The following is a 19,985-nucleotide window of genomic DNA, read 5'->3' as shown; positions in this document are numbered from 1 at the left end:
GCCAGCCTCAGCCCCGCTCTGCTGGGCCTCTCTCTGCACAGCGGGAGAGCCACTGGAGAATGACGCTGGTCCAGGGCCAGTGGGCTGGGAAGGAAGCGAGCTCTCCTGCCTGCTGGTCCTCCGGCCCCGTTTTCTAAGAACGGGCGACCGGCCGAGGCTTACGTAACCTGGAGTGGGCACAGCAGATGGCGCCTGCTTCCAGCCCAGCGCTGACACTAACCTCCCCTGACGTGGCGCCCGGCCTCCTCTGCTCCGCAGTCCTGGGCACGCGGCAGGGCTCAGGGCACGGAGAGGGACGGCAAGTGGCCCAAATTCTTGTGATCGGCCCTGGCAGGCCAGGAGCCCACCCTCCAGGAGGCAAGTTCCAGCCAGGGAAAGGGACACTGGGCCCCTCCTCACCGTCCGCAGCCGCCAGGTCCTGCAGGATGCACCGCACAGTCCCCGGGCCTCCGGCCCCTGCTGGGCCAGCCTCCTGCCTCCTCCGGCACCACCCTGGCCTTTCCTTTCCCAGCCCGCCTGCCACTCAGCCTCTTTGGTTCCTTTTGCTGTAAGTAAACAGAGGCTCAAAGAGGGCAGGTGACTGGCCTGTCACAGACACAGCTGCCTCCAGCCTCCTGGTCCAGGCACTCTCCAAACCCCTACGGAGGCAGGCCCTCCCCTTGCTGATAACCCTGGGGAGGTCACCAGGTCACCTCATGGGCCACAGTGAACTCTGATGACTGGAAAGGGTCCCAGAACTCCCCGCGATGACCCTGGGCCACCTGGGGCTAATACGTTCCATGTCGAGCGGGGAGCACTAGATAGAAAGAAGAAAGAGGGGTGACAGCGATTTGTGGGTCGATTCTCTTCCAGGCAGGAAGGGAAGGAACCGGACCTGCCCTGACCCTCTCACCCGACCTCCCCAACAGGGCACCTCGTTACAGGGCCCCACGTTATCCCCCCAGGCTTGGAGAGGTACAATGTGGGAAGCAGCCAGGGCAGGGTTTTAGGATTTCAGGGTAACCCTGTTCATTTGGATTGAAGAAGCACAGAGAGAGAAAGGGACTGGCCCAGGGACACACAGCAGATTAGCCATGTGGCTGGGATTTGAATCCAGTTTCCCAATTCTTAGCTCAGGGCTTTCTTTTGCTATTCCTTGATGTGTGTGTGTGTGTGTGTGAGAGAGAGAGAGAGAGAGAGAGAGAGAGAGAGAGAGAGAGAGAGAGAGAGAAGCGGGGGTGGGGGAGACAGAAGCTGGATAGACCAACTGGAAAATATGGGGCCAGATCAAGCTTGCAGTAGGGGTCACTGTGCCCAGCAGGCCTGGCTGTCCTGGCTGCCAGGCAGGGACACCAGATCACCCTGCAGCAGGGGCTCCTGGCAGAGGCCAGTGGGTGCCCAGCTGTGAAGGTGGCACCTGGGCCAGGCTTGGCACCCGGGGACGTGGAGTCTCCAGGGTGCTCCCTGCACACTGGACATGGGGCCATGGAGAGCCTGGAGTGGCCAGACCCGCGGCAAGGACCGCTCAGTTCTGCCAAGAAGCTGGTGGCAGTTGCCAGGGACGGCTGGGGCCTGGAGTCAGCCCCTGGCCCTAACACCCGCTCTCAGCCCACACCTGCGGCAGGCCAGAGCCAGTGACCGTGCAAGGGGCGCTCTCTGGAGTCACCTGGAGTGGTCAGCGGGCTTGGGCGTGTGAACAGGCAGAAACATTCTGATGGGGGCAGCCACAGAGAGCTGCCCCACAGGGGCCAGACCTGCTGTCTGCACAGGAAAGGGCCTAGGGCACCTGACAAGGAGCGGTGGCTCCTTGGGTTTTAGGGATTTAGGGGGTAAAGTCTTTCCTACCTAGGGGCTTGACCACAGGAGCTTCCTGGTGACAGGAAGTGCTCGAGAAAGTCGGCAGGGGGAGGGGGCGGGAGGCAGGAGTGGGGGGGAGGGGGAATGAGACTCCAGGTCCCCTGGCTGTCCCTGCACAGCGGCAGGTCCCTGCCTGGCAGCACACTGGCTCCAGGGTGTGCAAGGCTGCGCTGGCTGCTCACTCTGCACCTCCTGAGCACCTGCTGTGTACCCAGCGGGGTGCTGGAGCCACAGGTGAGTGAATCAGACAGACACTCCCTAGTGGCTCTGGGCCCCAGCTCTTGACAATGACGGATCCCCCAGCCCATCTCTGTCACTGCTCACTCTGCCCTGCTGGGTCACAGAATGACCGAAGGTGGGGTGGGGGAGGGGCCGGAGCAACTTTCCTGGAATTTCTGACTCAACTTCTTGGAAGCCCTGCATCTCGCTGGGTGCCCGGGCAGCGGGTGGCAGGCGCCTCTGATCACATTACAGGCTGCTTCCCTCCGCGGCTCCTGAGCCGGTAATGCCTCCCGACGCCGCCTGGGGCCTCTGGGGGCTACAGGCTCCTGGGGATGGGAGCAGAGGACGTCCCTCCCAGCCCTGGAGACTCGGGCCAGGGCCTGCTCAGTGGGCACCCAGGAGCAGAAGACAGCCCCTCCCCTCCTGCACTCACCCCCCCTGCCCCCACTCTCTGGCCTACGTGGAAGCTGCCACCAGGCCACCAGGGCCTGTCCTCTTGCTCTCCGGCCCAGTCCTGGCCGGGGCAGCCAGGGTGGGGTGGTGAGGCAGAGGGGGTGGCTTCACAGGTTGGCTCCGGTCACATGGCTTCATTCCAGAAAGGCCAGCCAGTGGCCTGTCCCTCCATCTGTCCCCTGGAGGGACGCTGAGGTCCCAGGAAGATTCAGTCCTTCACTGCAAAGCCCTGGGCTCTCTCCACTGCAGTGAGAAGAGACCCCTGGGCCAAAAGTCTGGCTTTGCCAGATGATGAGACCCGAGCCAGCTGCTGGAGTGTGGGGGTGCCAGACGCCCCTCCCTGTACCTTCAGGTACCCCCACCAGCAAGGTCTTCCCTCTCCATTTGCCTCTGCTCATCCCCCAAGGGCTGGTCAAATGCCATCGTTCCCTCCTCCAGGAAGCCCTCCCTGACCACCCAGCCTGTGAAAGCCTCCTTTCAACACCAGAGGCATTTTCTGTTGTGCCACCCCACAACTGGCACCGATGATGGTGGTGACAATGATGATGAAGACAGTGAACATTCCTGAGCACTTTAGAACGAGCAATGCACTTTATCATCCCTGCAACAATCAGATGAGATTGGTGCTATACTACTTCATTTCACAGATGATGAAATGAGGCTCAGGGAAGGTAAGCAACTTGTTCTAGGACACACAGCCAGATGGCAATACAGTCAGGATTTGATCCCAAGTAGTCTGGGTGCACAGCCTGCCCTCCAAGTGCAACACCAGAGCCCTTGGGGAATGCACATCTTGGGTTACTTATGATGGGGCCCTCCATCCCACACCCCTTGCACCTAGTATCACAGGACTGGCACATGGTTAATACCGGCACAATTTTTCATACAAGCCCTTCAATTCTTAAAGGGCCAGAGCAAAGTTGTCCATCTCTGACCCCAAAGTACAGCACTTTCTCAGAATGAATGAAGGAGCACACGTTTTAGGGGCTGGAGTTCCAGTATCTGATGCGGACAAGAGTCCTCAGCCCCTTTCCCGCAATCAGCCCTCCCTTGTCCCTGAGAAATGAAAGTGAGTCTGGGTGGTCCCTTCTATCACACCCTCCACCTGAGCCCCAGGAGAGGTGGGGGCTGGGGGCAACTGCCTCTGGAGGGGGCGTGTCCTTCTCTGCCTCCTGGGCCCCACCTGGATCTGGGGCTCTTGGTCTCTGAGGCAGGAGATGCTTAGAGAGCAAGAAAAGGGACGGAGGTCTCTGAGGGAGATTTATGGCTTCAGAGAGAGAGAGAGAGAGAGAGAGAGAGAGAGACACACACACACACACACCCAGGGCCGCGTAATGCACACAAGGGCATTCTAGTCAATATACTGACTTTCCGGAGGGGCTCTGGGCCTCAGCAACCTCTGTGTCTTGCTGGCAGCTGGGGCCTCTTCCAATAGAACCAGACAGAAAAACACACAACTGTCAAGGATCCGCCTTCTACCTCTCCCCAACTCCAAACTCACAGATGGGGGGGGGGGGGAACCAGCCAACCAGAACCCAGAGAGGGAAAGGTACTGGCCCAGGGTCACACAGCACAGTGAGAGCAGGAACGATCTTTCCTCCTTGGCCATGGGCTGCTGGGCCCCACCACTCTCCCTTCAAGGGCTTCCATGCTAACAGTACCAGGGGTTGCTATATGCTGTGCCATGCTGAGGGCTTTATGGTACATCAACTCATGTACCTGGGGGCAATCCTATGGCGATAACATTGGCACCCTCATTTTATAGATGAGTAAACTGAGGCACACAGCGTTAGGTGAGCCACCCGAGGCCACCAGGTGATTGCATGCCAATGTTGGGAGGCTCCATTGACCACAAAATCCCAGTTGGCCTGTGCTGGCAGCTAAGGCCTTGGGGCACAGCCTCGGTGAGGAGGGGCTCAGGACTAACAAGGGGTGATGACCAACGTGCCTCCCCTCTTACTGGCCACAGAGGCCCCCTTGCCTTCTTGCCCTCTCTGTGTTTGGGAAGGCAGGGCAGAGGCAGAGACGCCTTCCAGGCCTCACCCCAACACCATCCCGACTCATGCCTACAAAGTATCTGCTGGGTCCCCTCCACTTAAGGCCACTGAGAGACTGAAGAATAAGAAGCTCTGTCCCAGGTCCCAGCCCATGGGGCCAGCGGGAGCCGAGGGGGCACATCCCGTCAGCGCAATCCAGAATGCCAGGAGTGGAAATGGGGCCACACAGTAGTTCCCCAAGGAGTGCCACCCCAAGGTGGCAGCCAGAGTGGAGGCTGACAGGGCCACATTTCCTGAAAGTGGGACAGGTAGGGATGGCCTCCCAGCTCTGTGCCCCCGGCCAGCCAGCCCCATCCCACCCTCTCCAGGAAATGTTCTTAGAAAGACCAGAAAAGGAACAGACACAGTATCACCTGCCTGTAATCCCAGTGGCTTGGGAGGCTGAGACAGGAGGATTGCAAATTCAAAGCCAGCCTCAGCAATAGCGAGACCCTAAGCAACTCAGCGAGACCCTGTCTCTAAATAAAATACAAAATAGGGCTGGGAATGTGGCTCAGTAGTCAGGTGCCCCTGAGTTCAATCCCTGGTACCTCCACCCTCAAAAAAGGTCCAGAAAAGGGGAGAGTGGCCTGAGGCATGTCACCACCCCCAGGAAGCCCTGAGGCTTAGATGGTTTTACTCTTCCTACAGGAATTGTCTGTTGCCCTCAGGTGAGGCCTGAGACTCTCTGAATGTCATTTAGCATTTCTGGAGTGGACATCAGCATCCCCCATGGATGGCCATCTCCTTGAGGACCAGAGCCAGAGCCGTTGTGGCTTTGACCAGGGTTCCTGTCCTCAGCTTCCTAAGTGAGCCTCCCCTTCCCAGGTAGGGTTCTCACAGGGACAAAGTGAGTCCCTGTGACAGAGTTTTGTAGACTCCAGAGCAATGCGTCTGTTGGTGGGGCTGCTGCTGAGTGACACAACTCAAGTCAGCAGCAGTCCTCGGTGGGGACAGAACTAGGAAAGCCAGGGAACCCTTCTGTGACCCAGGAAGGACAGGGGGGCCCAGCACGGCCTGCCTAAGATGCTGCTCGCCCTCAGAGAGCCCACCCCCTCAAGGTCCACCATCTCCCTTTCTAGAAAATTCTATAGGAGATCTCACCCACCCTTCTCTCCTTCCCAAGGGAGGTGAGCCTCCAAATCTCAGCCTCTCCCACTTATCTGACAGGCCAGCAGGGAGCCGATTGCAGGGACCCCAGTCCTCTTGGGGCAGGAGCCCAACTCCTGAGTGGACTATGGCCCACCAACCTTCCTCATCCATTTACAGCACCAGAACCATGCTCAGGTAGACCTCAGGGGGGGTGGGCGGTCCTGCCCTTCCAACAGCAGAACCCAGGACAAACCCTGCTCCCAGCTGGAGGGCAAATGGCCTGGGTCCCATCCTGAAGAGGAATCCCCAGCAGGACGCAGTGGATGGAGCTTCCCATGCCTGGCGGTGACTCACTGTCCCCACTTTACATACACCTATTTATACACAAACACAGCACAGACTCCCCCACACACCCAAACACACACACACCCTCCTGTACAGAAGACACAGACCTCAACACACCCGCCTCCTGCACCTCACTTCCACACACACCAACACCCCAGAGCAACAGGTCCTGCCCACCCCTCCTCCTTCCTCCTAATTCATTCTCTCTCTCTCTCACCGCCCCCCTCTCTCTGGTACACACCCTCACACCCCCAGCCGCCTTCCCAGAGAAAGGAGCGCAGCGCGGGAAGTTGCAGGAGCAGGGCGCAGCCCAGTGGAGGTGAGAAAGGGGGGCCGCGTTCGCTCCCCGCTAGGCGGTGGCGCTAGAGCTCCCAGGGCTCCAGCGGACCCGATTTAGCTCGGCTGGGGAGGGAAGTGGCAAGAGGGAAGAGGGGGACAAGAAGGGGCGGGAGAGGGGCGCGTGAGAGGGGCGCGCACGCTGACACCTGGTGACAGCGCGCGGGTGCAACGGCGCTGGATCCAGCCCCAGAGCTGCGGAGCTGCTGATCAGGCGGCTTTGTGGAGAGGGGACCACGGGGCTGGGAGCTTTGGGAGCCGAGGGAGAGAAACAAAAGGGGTGGAGGCGGGGGAGGCGGCTGATTTACAGCGCACTCCGGCCAATGTTTTCACTGCCATTAGCATCGCCCAAGACCGCGAGCAGAGCAAGGGGTGCCGCGGGGACCTGTGGCTCAGCGCGCTCCGCCTGGGCCTGTCTGCCCGCGGGGGCGCAGCGGCTGGGGCGGCTCTGGCCTGTCAACCAACTCCCAGCAAAGAGCCGCAGCTGGATCCGGGATGCCAGGCTTCTCCCCAAAAGCCCTAGGAGGGGGTCCCCATCAGGCCCCAAGGGGCAGGAGCGGGTGCCCCACACCCGACTCAGGAGTCCAAGGAGCAGTGCTGAGAGCCCGCCAGCCCTTCCTCACCCGGAAAGGGCTTTCCTTGTATTATTCTAATTACAGTATTTTAAATTTCCTTTAAAAAAGGAAGAAACAAAAGCACAGAACGCATTGGTTTCGTTTCATTTCGGCTTCCCAGCTTTAATGACTCCATTTGCGGAGGCTGTTTAGGAAACTGGGGAGGAGGGGGAGGAGGCCAGCAGAAGTGCCAGCTCAGGCCTGAGCCTCTGGCTTTCTCCGCCCTTCTCCCTGGGGGCCATCTGCCTAGGCAGCAATTTCTCTGGGCTCAGGGCCACCAACCCCAAGTCCCTGCCTAGGACCTGTCCCTTGGCCCTTTCCTATAGGCCTCAGCAGGCTTCAAGTTATCTCTTTTCCACCCCAACCCAGGTCTGAGGTTCAAAAGATGGCACTGGAGCCTGCAAACCCTGCGGAGACCTGTCCATTGGAAATCGCTAACCATGTTCTCCAAGCAGTTGGGATGGAGGGGATCAGCTTATCCCATGCCCATCCCCCAAGTGCTAGGCAGCCTACACCCATGAACAGAAACCCTGGTGGCTCAGGGTGCGGGCCTGATAGATAGGAATGGGTGACTATCTCATTGCAGGAAAAAGTCCAGGACAAAGTGGGCTGGGGAAGGTTGGGCTCCCAAAATGTCAAGACAAAAAAAATCAACACACATTCTGTCCCCAACTTCGCAAAGGGACACAGAGCTCTTAAATGTGAAGGCTCAGCCCTGCAGTCCCCGGGAGCTTAGCTTACCTTCCCCAGGTCAGGCTGGGCGCTAAGATCAGTGCTGGGGACTCCTGTGGTGCTACACAGGGGCACTTGCCCAGTCCTGAGGCCTTGTTCCTGACCTTTGGCCTCGCCTGGTTCCATCCCTTGTGGTTCCAACTCTCCAAATGCCCCTCTTTCCCCAATCCCGATGCCAGTCCCCGTCTAACTCAGCTGCCAAAGCAATGTCCCCTGCTGTAGGTGGTGCCTCAATTTTAGCATCTCAACCCCAGACCAACAGTGAGGGGTCTCCAGCCCCAAGGTGAGGTGGGAAGAAGGAAGGAGGCAGACGCACTAGATTGAGGTTTGTGGGCCTGAGTGCAAATCCTGACTCTGTCCCTGAGTCCCAGTATGACCTTGGGCCTGTCCCAAAGCTACCACAGTTAAATTAGTGGATTGGAAACAGGAGGATTTTTGATCCTGCAGAATTCCCAGTTGGTTTGGGGGAGGGGACAGAGCCTGAGGATAGTGATTACAGCAGAAATTCCTCCCCTCTCCCCTGCAGTGGTACTTTCACTTTAATGAGAAAACCCATTAAGACACTTGATTTTCCATTTGTTTAAGTGAGATGGGTGCTTGCTACAGTGTAGAGGGAGATAAGGACAGGCTGCCACAGCGCAGGCGCACACACACCGCGTGTGCACATACACCGCACACACACTGCGCGTGCACACACTGGCACACAAAGCTAGACACTAGGAAAACTCTGATTAACTGCACCTTCAAAAGAAGTATTATCAAGAAACTCCGACTCTTTCCCAACCATCCCAGCCAGAGGCCCAGGAAAAGTTCATTAAAAGCTCGGGAAAGGTCGGAAGTGGTGGTACACACCTGTGATTCTAGTGGTGCAGGAGGATTGTGAGTTCAAAGCCGGCCTCAGCAACTTAGCAGGGCCTTTCTCGGAGAGGCCCTGTCATAATTAAAATACAAAAAAAGGGCTGGGGAGGTGCCCCAGGTTTCAATCCCTGGTGCTTCTCCCCCCCCCCCCCCCACTCCACTCCTGCGCCAAAAAAAAAAAGCTCTGAAGGGGTGGAGGAGAGGAGATTCTTAAAGCCAACTAGAGCATTGAGTGGCCTCCCGGGGCCAGCCACTTGCTGACATCTTCTTCTAAGGTTCTGGGGGGGTCCTATGGTTCCTGTTTTGATTTCTCTACCATCAAACTTTGTGGCTGGAAGAAATTCTCCATGCTGAAAAGGAAGCTCATTCTTGGGATGGGGTTGGGGAGAGGAGAGAGGCGCCTGCCACTTCAAGGGAGCCTGGGTGCCCTCAGGAAAGAGCCCTCTGTAGGCCCAGCTTCCCCTGCCTTAGTTGGATAGGAGGCTGAAGGCAGCAGGGTAGATGGGGATGGAGGGGGGTCCTGTGTGGCTTGAATCAGCCTGGCTACTGGACAGGGGCCCTACATACAAGGCCTGCAATCTGTGTAGAGTGAAGGCAAAATTTGGGCAAAACCAACACTTGGGACTTGGTTTTCCCCATCAGTGAAATGGGACTCATGAGAGATCCATCACAAAACCCAAGCAACACTCTGAGAGAAAGATGTTCGGTGCCCTTGGCATTGGGGAGAAAGGCTGTGTAGGAGGAAGGGCCATGTTCTACTCCTGAGGCAGGTTTCTAAGGGCGGCACATTCTGGGCAAAGGGAAGGCTGCAGGCCGAGCCCACCAGTTGGCCCCTCTCCAGGCTGGTGGGCAGGCAGCCCCTGCAGCGCTAAGTAATGAGCACGATTCCAACACGGCTTCTCCTCACTAGTGAGAAATCAAAGCCAGGTATTAGAGGCCATTTCTGTCTGGGCACGGTTTGTGCCCAAATCCATCAAAGCCCCGGGCCTGGGGTTTCTTCTGGGGAAAGAGGGGCTAGATGCTTTGTTAAGCAGAAAAAGCAGGCCACCTCCAGCCTTCCTGGCCCAGCCCACCCACCCGGAGAACACCAGGTCCGCCAGTCTTGGCTCTCTCCTGGCGGAGCCCTCACCCTCTGTAGCCTTGGTATTTATTCCTGATCCCACTGCCCTGCTGGTATACAAACAGCAACCCTGCCCATGTGCCACTTGAAGTCTTCAACTTACCCTTCAATCACCTCCCCAAACACCCTTAAACCAGAAACCAACACCCCAAGCCAGCACTCCCACATCTAACTGCACCCTTTAAAGCATGGTTGCTCATTCAGCCGCCTCCCTCCCCCCTTCCCCATCATTACCTTCTAACTTCAAAACACTGCTTTAAATACCAGAGTCTGCCCAAATCATAATTAACTTGGATCAAATGGTTGTGTGTTGTAACTTTTCAGCACACAGCTTGGGGAAAAAAAAAAAAAGGTGGGGGATGTGCTAAAACCAAACCCTCACTCCTGGCCGTGGGAATTATTAATTCCAGAGTGAGGGATCTTTAGCTATTGGGGAGCAGAGGAGGAGAGCGGATGTCAACATCACAGCGGAAAGGTGGGGGGGGGGAGGGAGCTGCGTCATCGCGTCCACTTTCTGCTCCAGTTTTCCTGCCTGATTCTCAGCTTCTACTGGGAGAGGAATCGGTCGGTGCAGATTGTCCCCTCCTTTCCCTCCCCTTTCCCAGAGTGGGCGCCTCGGATTAGAGCCAGTCCACCTGCTTGGCTTAGGGTACCAGAGAGGATGGCTTCAGTGCGTCCATCGCCTCCCTGCCTAACCTGGAAGAGTCAGTTCACTTGACCACGCCAGTCCCGCTACAGGGCGGGCGGGCGAGACGCGTACACATCAGTGCAGGTCGGGGGTTTTATATCAGGAACCCACCAACCCCCTTAAGGCATTTTCCTGGATCTGGAGCAGGTGCTGTACCGAGAGGCAAGCGCACCTGGTCTGTTCCCTGGGCAGCAAGAATGTCAGTGACCCATTTAAATGGAAACTCAGCAGGATCTCTACGTACTCCCGCCCTCCTTCAAAACACACACCAACACCCGAGGCGGGGGGACTTCCAAACCTGCGAGCCCACCATCCCCGGAAAGCTGTGTGCAGGATTCAGGCCCTCCCCCTTCAATAGCCAAAGCCCTTCGCTCTGGCCTCCCCGGCTGGCGGAGCGCATCCTGCGCTTCCCGTACTGGGCAGGACTCTCGCTGCCTCCCTCTGGTCTACAGATTCCAGGCATAGGAGCCTGGGCGAGCTGGGACCTGGACTAGGAAGTTGCAGGCGAACGGCAGACGGCGCACACCTGGCCCGCGTAGCGACAGTTCTTTTTCGGCGCCCTCGCCGCACGCTGGAAGGCAGGAGTCCCTTGGAGGTGGTTCCTCGCGGAGGCTCTGACCCCGAATCACGCTACCGTTCAAGGGGAAAGGAGCGATCCCTCCCAGGCGGGAACAGGAAGCTTCCGACTTACTCTAACCCACCCCTGGCCAGGGCCCCCAGTGAGGTGGCTGCGCCATCTACCACTTGAGTGGGGCAGAAAAACCAGCGTTCTAACTTGGGCACCCCTGCCGCTTTCCCGGTGCACCCAGACTCTACCAAAAACCACCTCAACTTTGGGGATGAGCGCAGTGAGACTCCAGGGTCCTTTCGTCCCCAGCCCCGAAGCCGGATCACTCCCTACCTGCTTGGCTCAGCCTCGGGTCCCAGCAGAGTAGCAGCGCCAGCAGCAAAGCGCCCGGCGTTCCGCTGCGGGCCCACATGATCCCGCGGCCCGGCTCGGGTGCCTCTCCCCCAGGGCTTTCTCCCTGGCCCCAGCCTCGCCGCCGCCGTCTCCGCCGCCGCCGCCTCCTCCTCGCCGTCCTCCCCGGCGCCGGGCCGAGCCAGCCCGTGCCCTCGGTGGGAGCAGCGGCAGCCACGCTGCGCGGAGGGCCGCCCGGCGCTCGGAGCTCGATGGGTGCCGGGCGCCCACTCCGGAGCCAGGCTCCGGCGCGCCCCTCTTTGCGCTCCTGCGGCTCCGCGGGCTCCGGCGCCCCGGCAGAGAAGTTGCGCGACCCGAGGGGAGTGCGCTCAGTGGCGCTCACAGCGGCCGGCGCCGCGCCGTCCGAGTCCCGGAGCGCGCCTCTCCGAGCCCAGCCACTCCTAGCGGCCCCGGCGCCCTCACCGGCCCCCGCCGCCTGCCACAATGCCCAGAGCCGCTGAGAGTCTTAGAGTCCGCCAGCTGGGGCGGGGACCATGCGGGGACGGGGCGGGGCCTGGAGGGCAGGGGCGGGGCCGGCGGGGCGCCCTCGAGGGGGAGCCCGACGGCCCTCCGCGTGGCCGAGCAGAGCTGGGGGTCCTTCAAGGGAGGTCCTCGAGAAACGCTGGACCCAGCGCATTGGAAAACCTGGCTGCTGGAAGAGGTCTGGAATCGGAGTCCACCCAATTTTCGTTTCCAAAATCTGAGCTAATGTACCTTCACGCCTTCCTTTAGTTTGGCTATATGTCAGCCTTCGCTTCCGATGATTAAACTCTGGACTCTCCCTTTTTGCATGGTCTATGCCTTCCACACCACGTGGAGGTCTTTACAGAAGAGGCTTCCTCAGACCTCAAACACCAAGTCCCAGCTAAGCTGGGGCTTAGAACTGTGAATGTGGGCATGTATTAGGATCATCCTGGTGGGTCTTACTTTTCTATATGATCTTTGGCAGACCTGTTTGCCAGACCACTGGGAACCCCTGCGGCATCTGATCCTAAAATGGAAGTGTGTGTGGGGGGGGGGGGCGAGCGCTGTTTGCTGCTCAGGGCAAACTTGAACTCTCCCTTACCTGTGTGACTGTGAGTTACTTAACCATTCTGACGCTCCCTTCATCATGATCATCTGTAAAACGGAGAATAATGTAAACTATTTCACAAGAGAATGTAAAATTGAATAAGGAGAGACAGACAGACAGATAACAGAAACTGCTATACGAATGTCACAATCTCTTTCTAAGATCGTCCCCTCCCAGCCAGTCTGATTCTTGGGGGGGGGAAGTCATGACCTCCCAAGAGTGAGGTGGGAGGCCAGGTGAGGTTTGGCACATGGGTGGTGCCTTAGGATTGAAACCCAGAGACACAGGAGTGGATCAACACCACCAGCAGAGAGGTTCAGTGTGCCAGGCCCAGGACTAAGCACTTTATATGTATCATCTCAGTTAATTTTCACAACTCCCTGAAGCCAGAACCATTTATAGCTCCATTTTACAGATGGGGGAACTGAGGCCCAAAGATGTAAAGTCATTTATTCGTCAGCTGCAAATGGTGAAGCGAAGGCACCACGGGAGATGGGGCTGGGAAAAAACCCTCTGAGCTTCTCCTCCTGGACACCCTCCCGGGGCTGGATCAGTTCTGAGAAGGGGCTGGCAGCCAGCAAGCCGGTCCACGCTGCCTAGTCCTGAAAGAGATTTCCCTTGTCCCAGAGCTGGGTCTGGAATCCCTCCTCAGGTACAGGTGTGGCCTGCTTCAGGAAAGTGTGGAGGAGTCAGGGAGGTCCAGCCAGGCCCAGGAGGGTGGGCTGCTGTAGGAGCCAAGTGACCCAGGAGGGATTGGAAGAGGAAGGGCTTGGGGCCAGGCCTGCCGACTGGAAGGAGATCAGGCAGAGAAGCAACCAGGACCTGTCCTAGCCATGTCCCCAGAGGGAAGATGAGAGCAGATTTGCCCCGACACCTCCTCCCCTCCCCCACAGTCTAGGTTCTGGAGCATGGGGGGGTGGGCACCATGCATGATTTCAGTCTACCTCTCCAGTGCTCTGGCTGGGCACCCAGGATCAGGAAGGTGGATATGGGTGGAGTGGGACTCTCTGGGGAAGGACTTTGGTCAACTGAGAGAAGCCTCTGTAGGCCAAGGTAGGCGAGTTATTTTTAGCTTGGCCTGGAACAGCCCAGGCAAGAGCCGTGGATGAGAGCCCAGAGCGCCACCGCCCCACCACACCCAGCCCGCTCCAGCCAGCCACACGCTGCAGGCACACAGCAGACACACGACCCTAGACACAGTCCCAGGCACACTCCCAGACACACCTCCACGAGCAAACATACTACAGAGACATGCAGGTGCACAGTGAGCTCCCTCCCAGGCAGGGCGCATGAACAAATAGGCATCCGACCACAGAAACACCCACGGCCAAGGACATGTGAGTCAAAAAAGCAAACACACAGGCACACACATCTGAGGACACCAACAGCACATGACTCTAAAGACACATAGGTATTTAGAAATAAACAGGCGTGACCCAAGACCCACACCGGTTCATCATCCACCGGACACAGGTGCATGGTCAAGGACACTGTGCCGGAGAGCCCAGCAGGGACCTCAACACAGCCATGGCGTTCAGGGACTATAGGCGCCACCTCCGTCCCAATCAAGGCCAGTGGGATATTGGAAACTTTTCTAAAAAGTTGCAGTCCTTGGAACTTTGTTGTTCAGGCTGTGACTTCCACACCAGCCCAAGTATCAGGTTTCTGGCTTTGTGTAATTCCTGCCTGGGAAGAAGGGGGAGGGGCAGCAAGCAAAGGCAGAGCAGTCGTTTTCCTGTCTCCTGCCAGACCCTGTCCCACTTTCCTCTCTCCACTCTGGATATATGCTTACAGAGAGTCCTGGGCTCGCCTCTCCCTCTAGGACTCCAGCATGGAGCAGGGAATGTCCCCATTATGCTCCAGTGCCTCTCCAGTCTCAGGGACCTCCCTTCTCCAGCCACCTGCCGCCCAGCCACACTGCAGGTGGGGCTCCGCCCCAGCCCAGGCCGGAAGAGCACCACAGGGAGTCAGACTGCCCAGAGTCACACCTCCACCTCCCAGGACTGGGGAATGCAAAGCCCCCTCTGCTGGGGTGACAACTTCAGAGTAGCTGTGTTAGGACTTATTCCCCAACCTGTGCCCTGCTCACTGCAAAGAGCCACTGCTGTGACTTAAGCAAGAGAATGGCACAGGAGCTGCTGGAGGGTGAGGGCTCTGACTTTCCTGTTTACTGTGTTGTATTCACTTCCAATCCGCGGCACATAGTAGGGATGTGGTTGATATTGGTTGAGTGGATACATGAATTATTGGCCTCCTTGAGGCTGGAGGCCAGCAGCCTCTGTGTGATACCAATGCTTTGAAGTCGGTTCCAGAGCCAGTTCTGACCCTTTGCGGAGCCTGCAGACCCTTCCAGGGGTTACTTTCATTTCTTCCCAAATCAGAAAAGAATACAGGAAACAGAGAGATCTGGAATCTGGAGTCAAACCCACAAGAGTGGCCCCAGCTCCAGTTGCAGGGAGAGCAGGGGTCAGTTAGGGAACCACTCCAAGAATCTGTTTCCTTCATCGTAAGATGCAAATAATAAATGCCTCATAGGATTAAAGGAATATGCATAAATCCTCTAATCTAGCTGAATAAATGCTACTTATGTTATAATAATTATTTTTTGAAAGCAACTGTAGGGGCTCCCTGCAGGAGCGGCTGGAGCTCGGGATTGGCGCCTCCCCCGCAGGCCGTTTCCGGCAAGTGCCACTAGGCGGCGCGCTGCCGCTTACGCCTCCCCAAGGCCGCCGCAGTCTTTCTCCTAAAGCTGTGGGTCTGGGGAGAACTGTCCCCAGCCAAACCCTGCCTGAGGACCGCCTGTGACAGGGTTTCCGCCCCGGGTAGTCAGGGAAAGAGGATTATCAGACTACATGGTTTGCAGGATCTTGAGTGGGAAGGTTTAGAAATGAGCCTCTGTTGACCTGCCCGGTGAAGAAGGGACCCCAGATGCCTAGACCCCGCAGACGGCAGGTGCAGTAGGGTTGAAGTCCTTGGTGACAATGTTATCACAGCTAATGATGAGCATCGTCTGCATGCAAGGTTCTGTCTTACATCCTCCACACGACGGTGCGTGTGATGGGAACCGTCTTGCCCCCATTCACCAGATGAAGGAAAGGAGGCAGGGACAGGTGACCCGCCCAAGGTCACTCACTGCTATTAGACGTCGCAGTGGAGACTCATATCCAGAAGGAATGGATCACAAGCTGGTCTCATTTTTTTTTAATTGAGATAAAACTTACATAACACAACATGTACCATATTAACCATTTTAAAGTGCACAATCCAGGGGTTTTTAATATACTCATGAGTTTTACAGTCATGCTCACTGTCGAATTCGAAAAGATTTTCATCACCCCAAAAAGAAACCCCACGAGGTTAAGCAGTCACTCCTCCTCGGCTCCTGACAACCACTAATCTACTTTCTGTCTCTATGGATTTGCCTCCTCTGGATATTTCATATAAATCAAGTTATACAATATGTGGCCTGGGTCATTACACGTGGACTCAGCCTCTGCTAAATCTTTGACAATATTCCTTCTCCAGTCTGTCTTCCCCTATCTTCTCTCTGCCCCTCACGGGAAGGCCTTCTCCTGGGTACTTAGCAGTTAGTCACCAAAGCCTTGCGGTCAGGCAGATTGGGGTTCAAATCCTGTCTCTATTTTGGGCAATTTATTCATTGTCTCTCAATTTTTTTTTTAACTGGTGTTAATTTACAAAAGGTAACTGTTTATGTGAGAACACTTTTGGATTGACAGAAAGACTACAAATATTGTACAGAAAGTTCCTACGGGCCCCTGTGCAGTCAATAACCTTTACTGTAGGGTGCTCACGGTGATTGGGGGACCAGTACACATACATCATCACCAGCTCAAGTTAATTCAGACTTTCTTAGTTGTGGTCCAGTGACCTTCTGTCCCGGGATCCTAATCCTGGGCCCCACATGGCTTCTATGGTTGTGACTCCTCTGGCTCCTTGGGGCTGTGGCAGTTGAGTCTGCCCTTGTTTCTGATGACCTTGACAGTTTTGAGGGTTATCAGTCAGGTACTTTGTACAATGTCCCGTCAACTGGGATTCGTTTATCTTGACATTCTTCATAATTTTGAACAAGGGACCTTGATTTTCTTGTCCCTCTTGGCCCTGAAAGTTCGTGTAGTGAATCCCGGTTTGGGGTATGGGGCAGGGAAAAGGCAGGATGAGCCTGGGCTGGGACATGTGGCGGGCTGAGCCAGCAATGCTCCGTGCTTCCTGGGGGGTTCACTGCTCTGGAGAGGGGGTGCTTGGAACTAGACCTGGGGTGAGAAGGAGACTGTAAACATGGAGGAGGCCCAAGGAGGAGTTTCAGCATCCGGGAACAGGGTGAGCAAAGGCCCAGGGGCAGGAATGGGGTGGTCAGGAGGCAGCCAGGTCCTGGTCCTTTGACTCAAATAGAGTAACTAGATGCCACAGGAAGAGGAGGCCGAGAAGACAGGAGGGGACTCCCTCTGGCCCGGGTCAGCCCTGCCATGCCGGAGATGAGCCTGGATTCAGGAGAAAGCAGGGAGTCCCAGGTGCTGACTGAGCTGGAGGGAGGCCTCCCCCCACCCCCGAGTGCCAGAGAAGCATCTTTTGAGACAGGTGTCAGAGCAGAAGGAGGGGGACAATTATTGAAGTGGCCACCGAGTGCTCCTGGGACAATGGGCCCCTGGCTGGAGGCTTCAGAGGGCGGGCCTGGGGGCTCTGCAGAGGGAGGTCACCATCTTCAAAGATGCACTTGGTCGATTACAGGGAACCAGGCAGGGAGCCGAGAGCTCTGCCTGAGCTAGCCCCGTGCTGACCCATGGTGGGGGCGATGACCCCCATTTGAAAGCTGGGAACACTGCTGCTTAGGGAGAGACAGAGGCCAGATTCAGACCCAGGCAGGGGTTTCAAAGTCCGCACATCTAATAAACCCAACCAACGCAGCACGTGGCTCCCTAAATGCCCTCTGTTTGGTACTTCTCATCTTTTCTCTTTGATCCCCTCAATTGTTCTTGGAGGTAGGTGTTAATCGTGGGCACATTAAAGTAGAAACCAGGATTGCACATGGGAAAGGGACTTGGCTCAGATCCCATGGTGAGTGCGGATTCTGAGCTTGAGATGGGGTCCCCTGGCCAGGCCACATCTGCAGCCTTTCCCAGGTCTTGCCCAAGTCACCGATGGCAAGTTACCCATGTAGAGGAGAGGTTTAAGGATATCAGGTTAAACCTTTTAACCCTTCTCATGCTCTACTGTTTTAAACATTCCAGCTTAAGTGCATTCGGGTGAACACCAAGTTCCTTTATCTACTAAAAACATCTAGAACTGGGCATGGTGGCACATGCCTGTAATCCCAGCAACTCTGGAGGCTAAGCAGGAGGATGGAAAGTTGGAGGCCAGCCTCAACAATTTAGTGAGATGCTTAGCAACTGAACAAGACTCTGTCTCAAAATAAAAAAATAAAAAGGGCTGGGGATGAGGTTCAGTGGTCAAGTGCCTCTGCATTCAATCCCTAATACCATATATATATGTACATATGTACATATACACACATACACAGATAGCACTACATACTTCATATTTGTCTTAAAACTGTAATAGTACAGCTCTTGACACATAAAAACACCTTTTACCATTTCAGATATGACCAATATCTGTGTTGCTTATGTGATGTTTCCAATATTGTTCCTGTAATAATGCACTTTGAATCAAATGGAACTCAATATTCATGCTATCCAGAGAGAATAAGGTAAAGTGTGATGAGATTTATATTTAAGTAAACATTACTTACAAAATGCTATCTTGAGAATTATAAGTCTATAAAGCTTTCATTGAGGCAGAAGGAGGGTCACTTGAGTTATAGAAGTTCTTTCAACTAAAAATAAGAGAAGTCATTGATATTTTGGGATTGAACCCAGGGGCGCTCAACCACTGAGCCACATCTCCAGCCCATTTTTTTTATATTTTATTTAGAGACAGGGGTCTCGCTGAGTGACTTAGGGCCTTGCTAGGTTTCTGAGGCTGGCCTTGAACTGCAGTCCTCCTGCCTCAGCCTCCTGAGCTGCTGGGATCCCAGGCGTGCGCCACCGTGCCCTGCTGGTGGAAAGTGTTCTTCAGGAGCTTCACACGATTCTGAAAGGGAGGAGAAAAACAGGTCCTCGGCCATGAACTGCCTTCTTGGATGCGAGGGCTATTTTTTTTTTTCATTATTACTATTGATAAAACATAGAGAACGAAACATACATCTTGGAAGAAGAGCAGAGGAAAGAAACTCTAGGGCAAAGTATAGCAGGCGTGCATGTGGGTTTGTGTGTGTGTGTGTGTGTGTGTGTGTGTGCGCGTGTGCTGTGTGCCAGTCCCTCGGGGGAGTCAGCCAGAGACTTCCCTTTCTGTCTCCTGACCCCTTGATGAAGGGCCACGGTGGAAGCGCTCGTGCTGTCCAGCCTTGTCCGGCTTTCCGTGGTCAGCTCGTCCGGTTAGGAATATTCAGATTTCTCTTAGCTTTCTGCTGTCGGCCTGGTTCTTGAAGGTGGCCCTGTCCAGCTCCTCATCTGTGCCTGCTGCTCTGATTTCTCCTGTCGTTCCGGCACCTCTAAGCAGGAGCTGTCAGCAGGAGCCTCCGGCCAAAGATTCTCAATGGGACTGCGTTTTCAAGATTTTTACCTTTTCTTGCTCTTAGCGTGGTAAGTTGTGTGATCTGGTATTTTTCAGTGAGTAGAAACATCTGCTCCAAATTTAAGAGATCTATAAAAAAAAATTCAGTGGCCCCTGCCCAGAGCAGTATCCCCCAAGGACGCATGCGGGACGGAGGACCAGCCTGATGCAGGGGGGAGGGGCGGGCCTGAAGGTCAAGGTCAAGGAAAGGAAGGTGCTAGACCAGGGCTTCCTCTTCTTAAAACTTTTAGATTGAGGTGTGATTCACATACAGTGGATGGCGCAGATCTTAGGGCACAATTTTATGAAATTTTTTTTTTAATTTTATGAAATTTGACAGGTGAGAACGCCTAGTCACCGTGACCCTCATCAAGATACGAACCTCGGCATCCTTTCAGGAAGTCCCCTCCTGTTGCTTCCCAGGTGACCCTCACCCCGCCGAGACAGCTGTCCTCCTGATTTCTAACACGACAGGTGGGTTTCTCGGGTTCCCGAAGGTCACATAAACAGAATGATATGATCTGTCTTCTCTGGGCTCCTCCTCTCTCTCGGTGACATGACAGATCCATCCAGGTTGTTTTCAGGAAGAAAAGTTCATTTTTCATTATTTCTCAGTTTTGTTAGTTGTTCGAATCACCACAACCTGCCTACCCGTGCTTCTCTAGACATTTGGGTTGTCTCCCATGTTAGCCTAGCGTGATCAAAGCTGCTACGAATGTTCTTTTTGGTACCAGGGATTGAGCTCAGGGTACTTAACCGCTGAGCCACATCCCCAGCCCATTTTTGGATTTTATTGATAGACAGGGTCTCACTGAGCTGTTTAGGGTCTCAGTAAATTGCTGAGGATGGCTTTGAACTTGTGATCTCCTGCCTCTGCCTCCAGAGCTATACGAATATTCTTACGCAAATATTTTTGTGTGGACATGTTTTCATTTTTCTGCAGTGAATACCTAGGAGTACATTGCTGGGTCATCAAGTAAAGCATATATTTAG

At 55.6% G+C, this 19,985-nt stretch overlaps 1 protein-coding gene across 1 annotated transcript in view; it reads right to left on the bottom strand.

The window, feature by feature from the left end:
• Positions 1–11,743, bottom strand: part of UNC5B (unc-5 netrin receptor B) — a 72,910-nt gene extending 61,167 nt beyond the window's left edge. Inside the window, exon 1 of the mRNA XM_081267116.1 lies at positions 11,234–11,743. Coding sequence (XP_081123242.1) covers positions 11,234–11,312 — 79 coding nt within the window. The 5' untranslated portion in view covers positions 11,313–11,743. The remainder of the gene's footprint in view (positions 1–11,233) is intronic.
• Positions 11,744–19,985: the final 8,242 nt, after the last annotated feature.

The sequence above is a fragment of the Spermophilus citellus genome, assembly GCF_964194105.1.
Source record: "Spermophilus citellus genome assembly, chromosome: 15".
NCBI classification, from domain to species: domain Eukaryota; kingdom Metazoa; phylum Chordata; class Mammalia; order Rodentia; family Sciuridae; genus Spermophilus; species Spermophilus citellus.
This window is presented reverse-complemented; position numbering and strand designations above follow the sequence as displayed.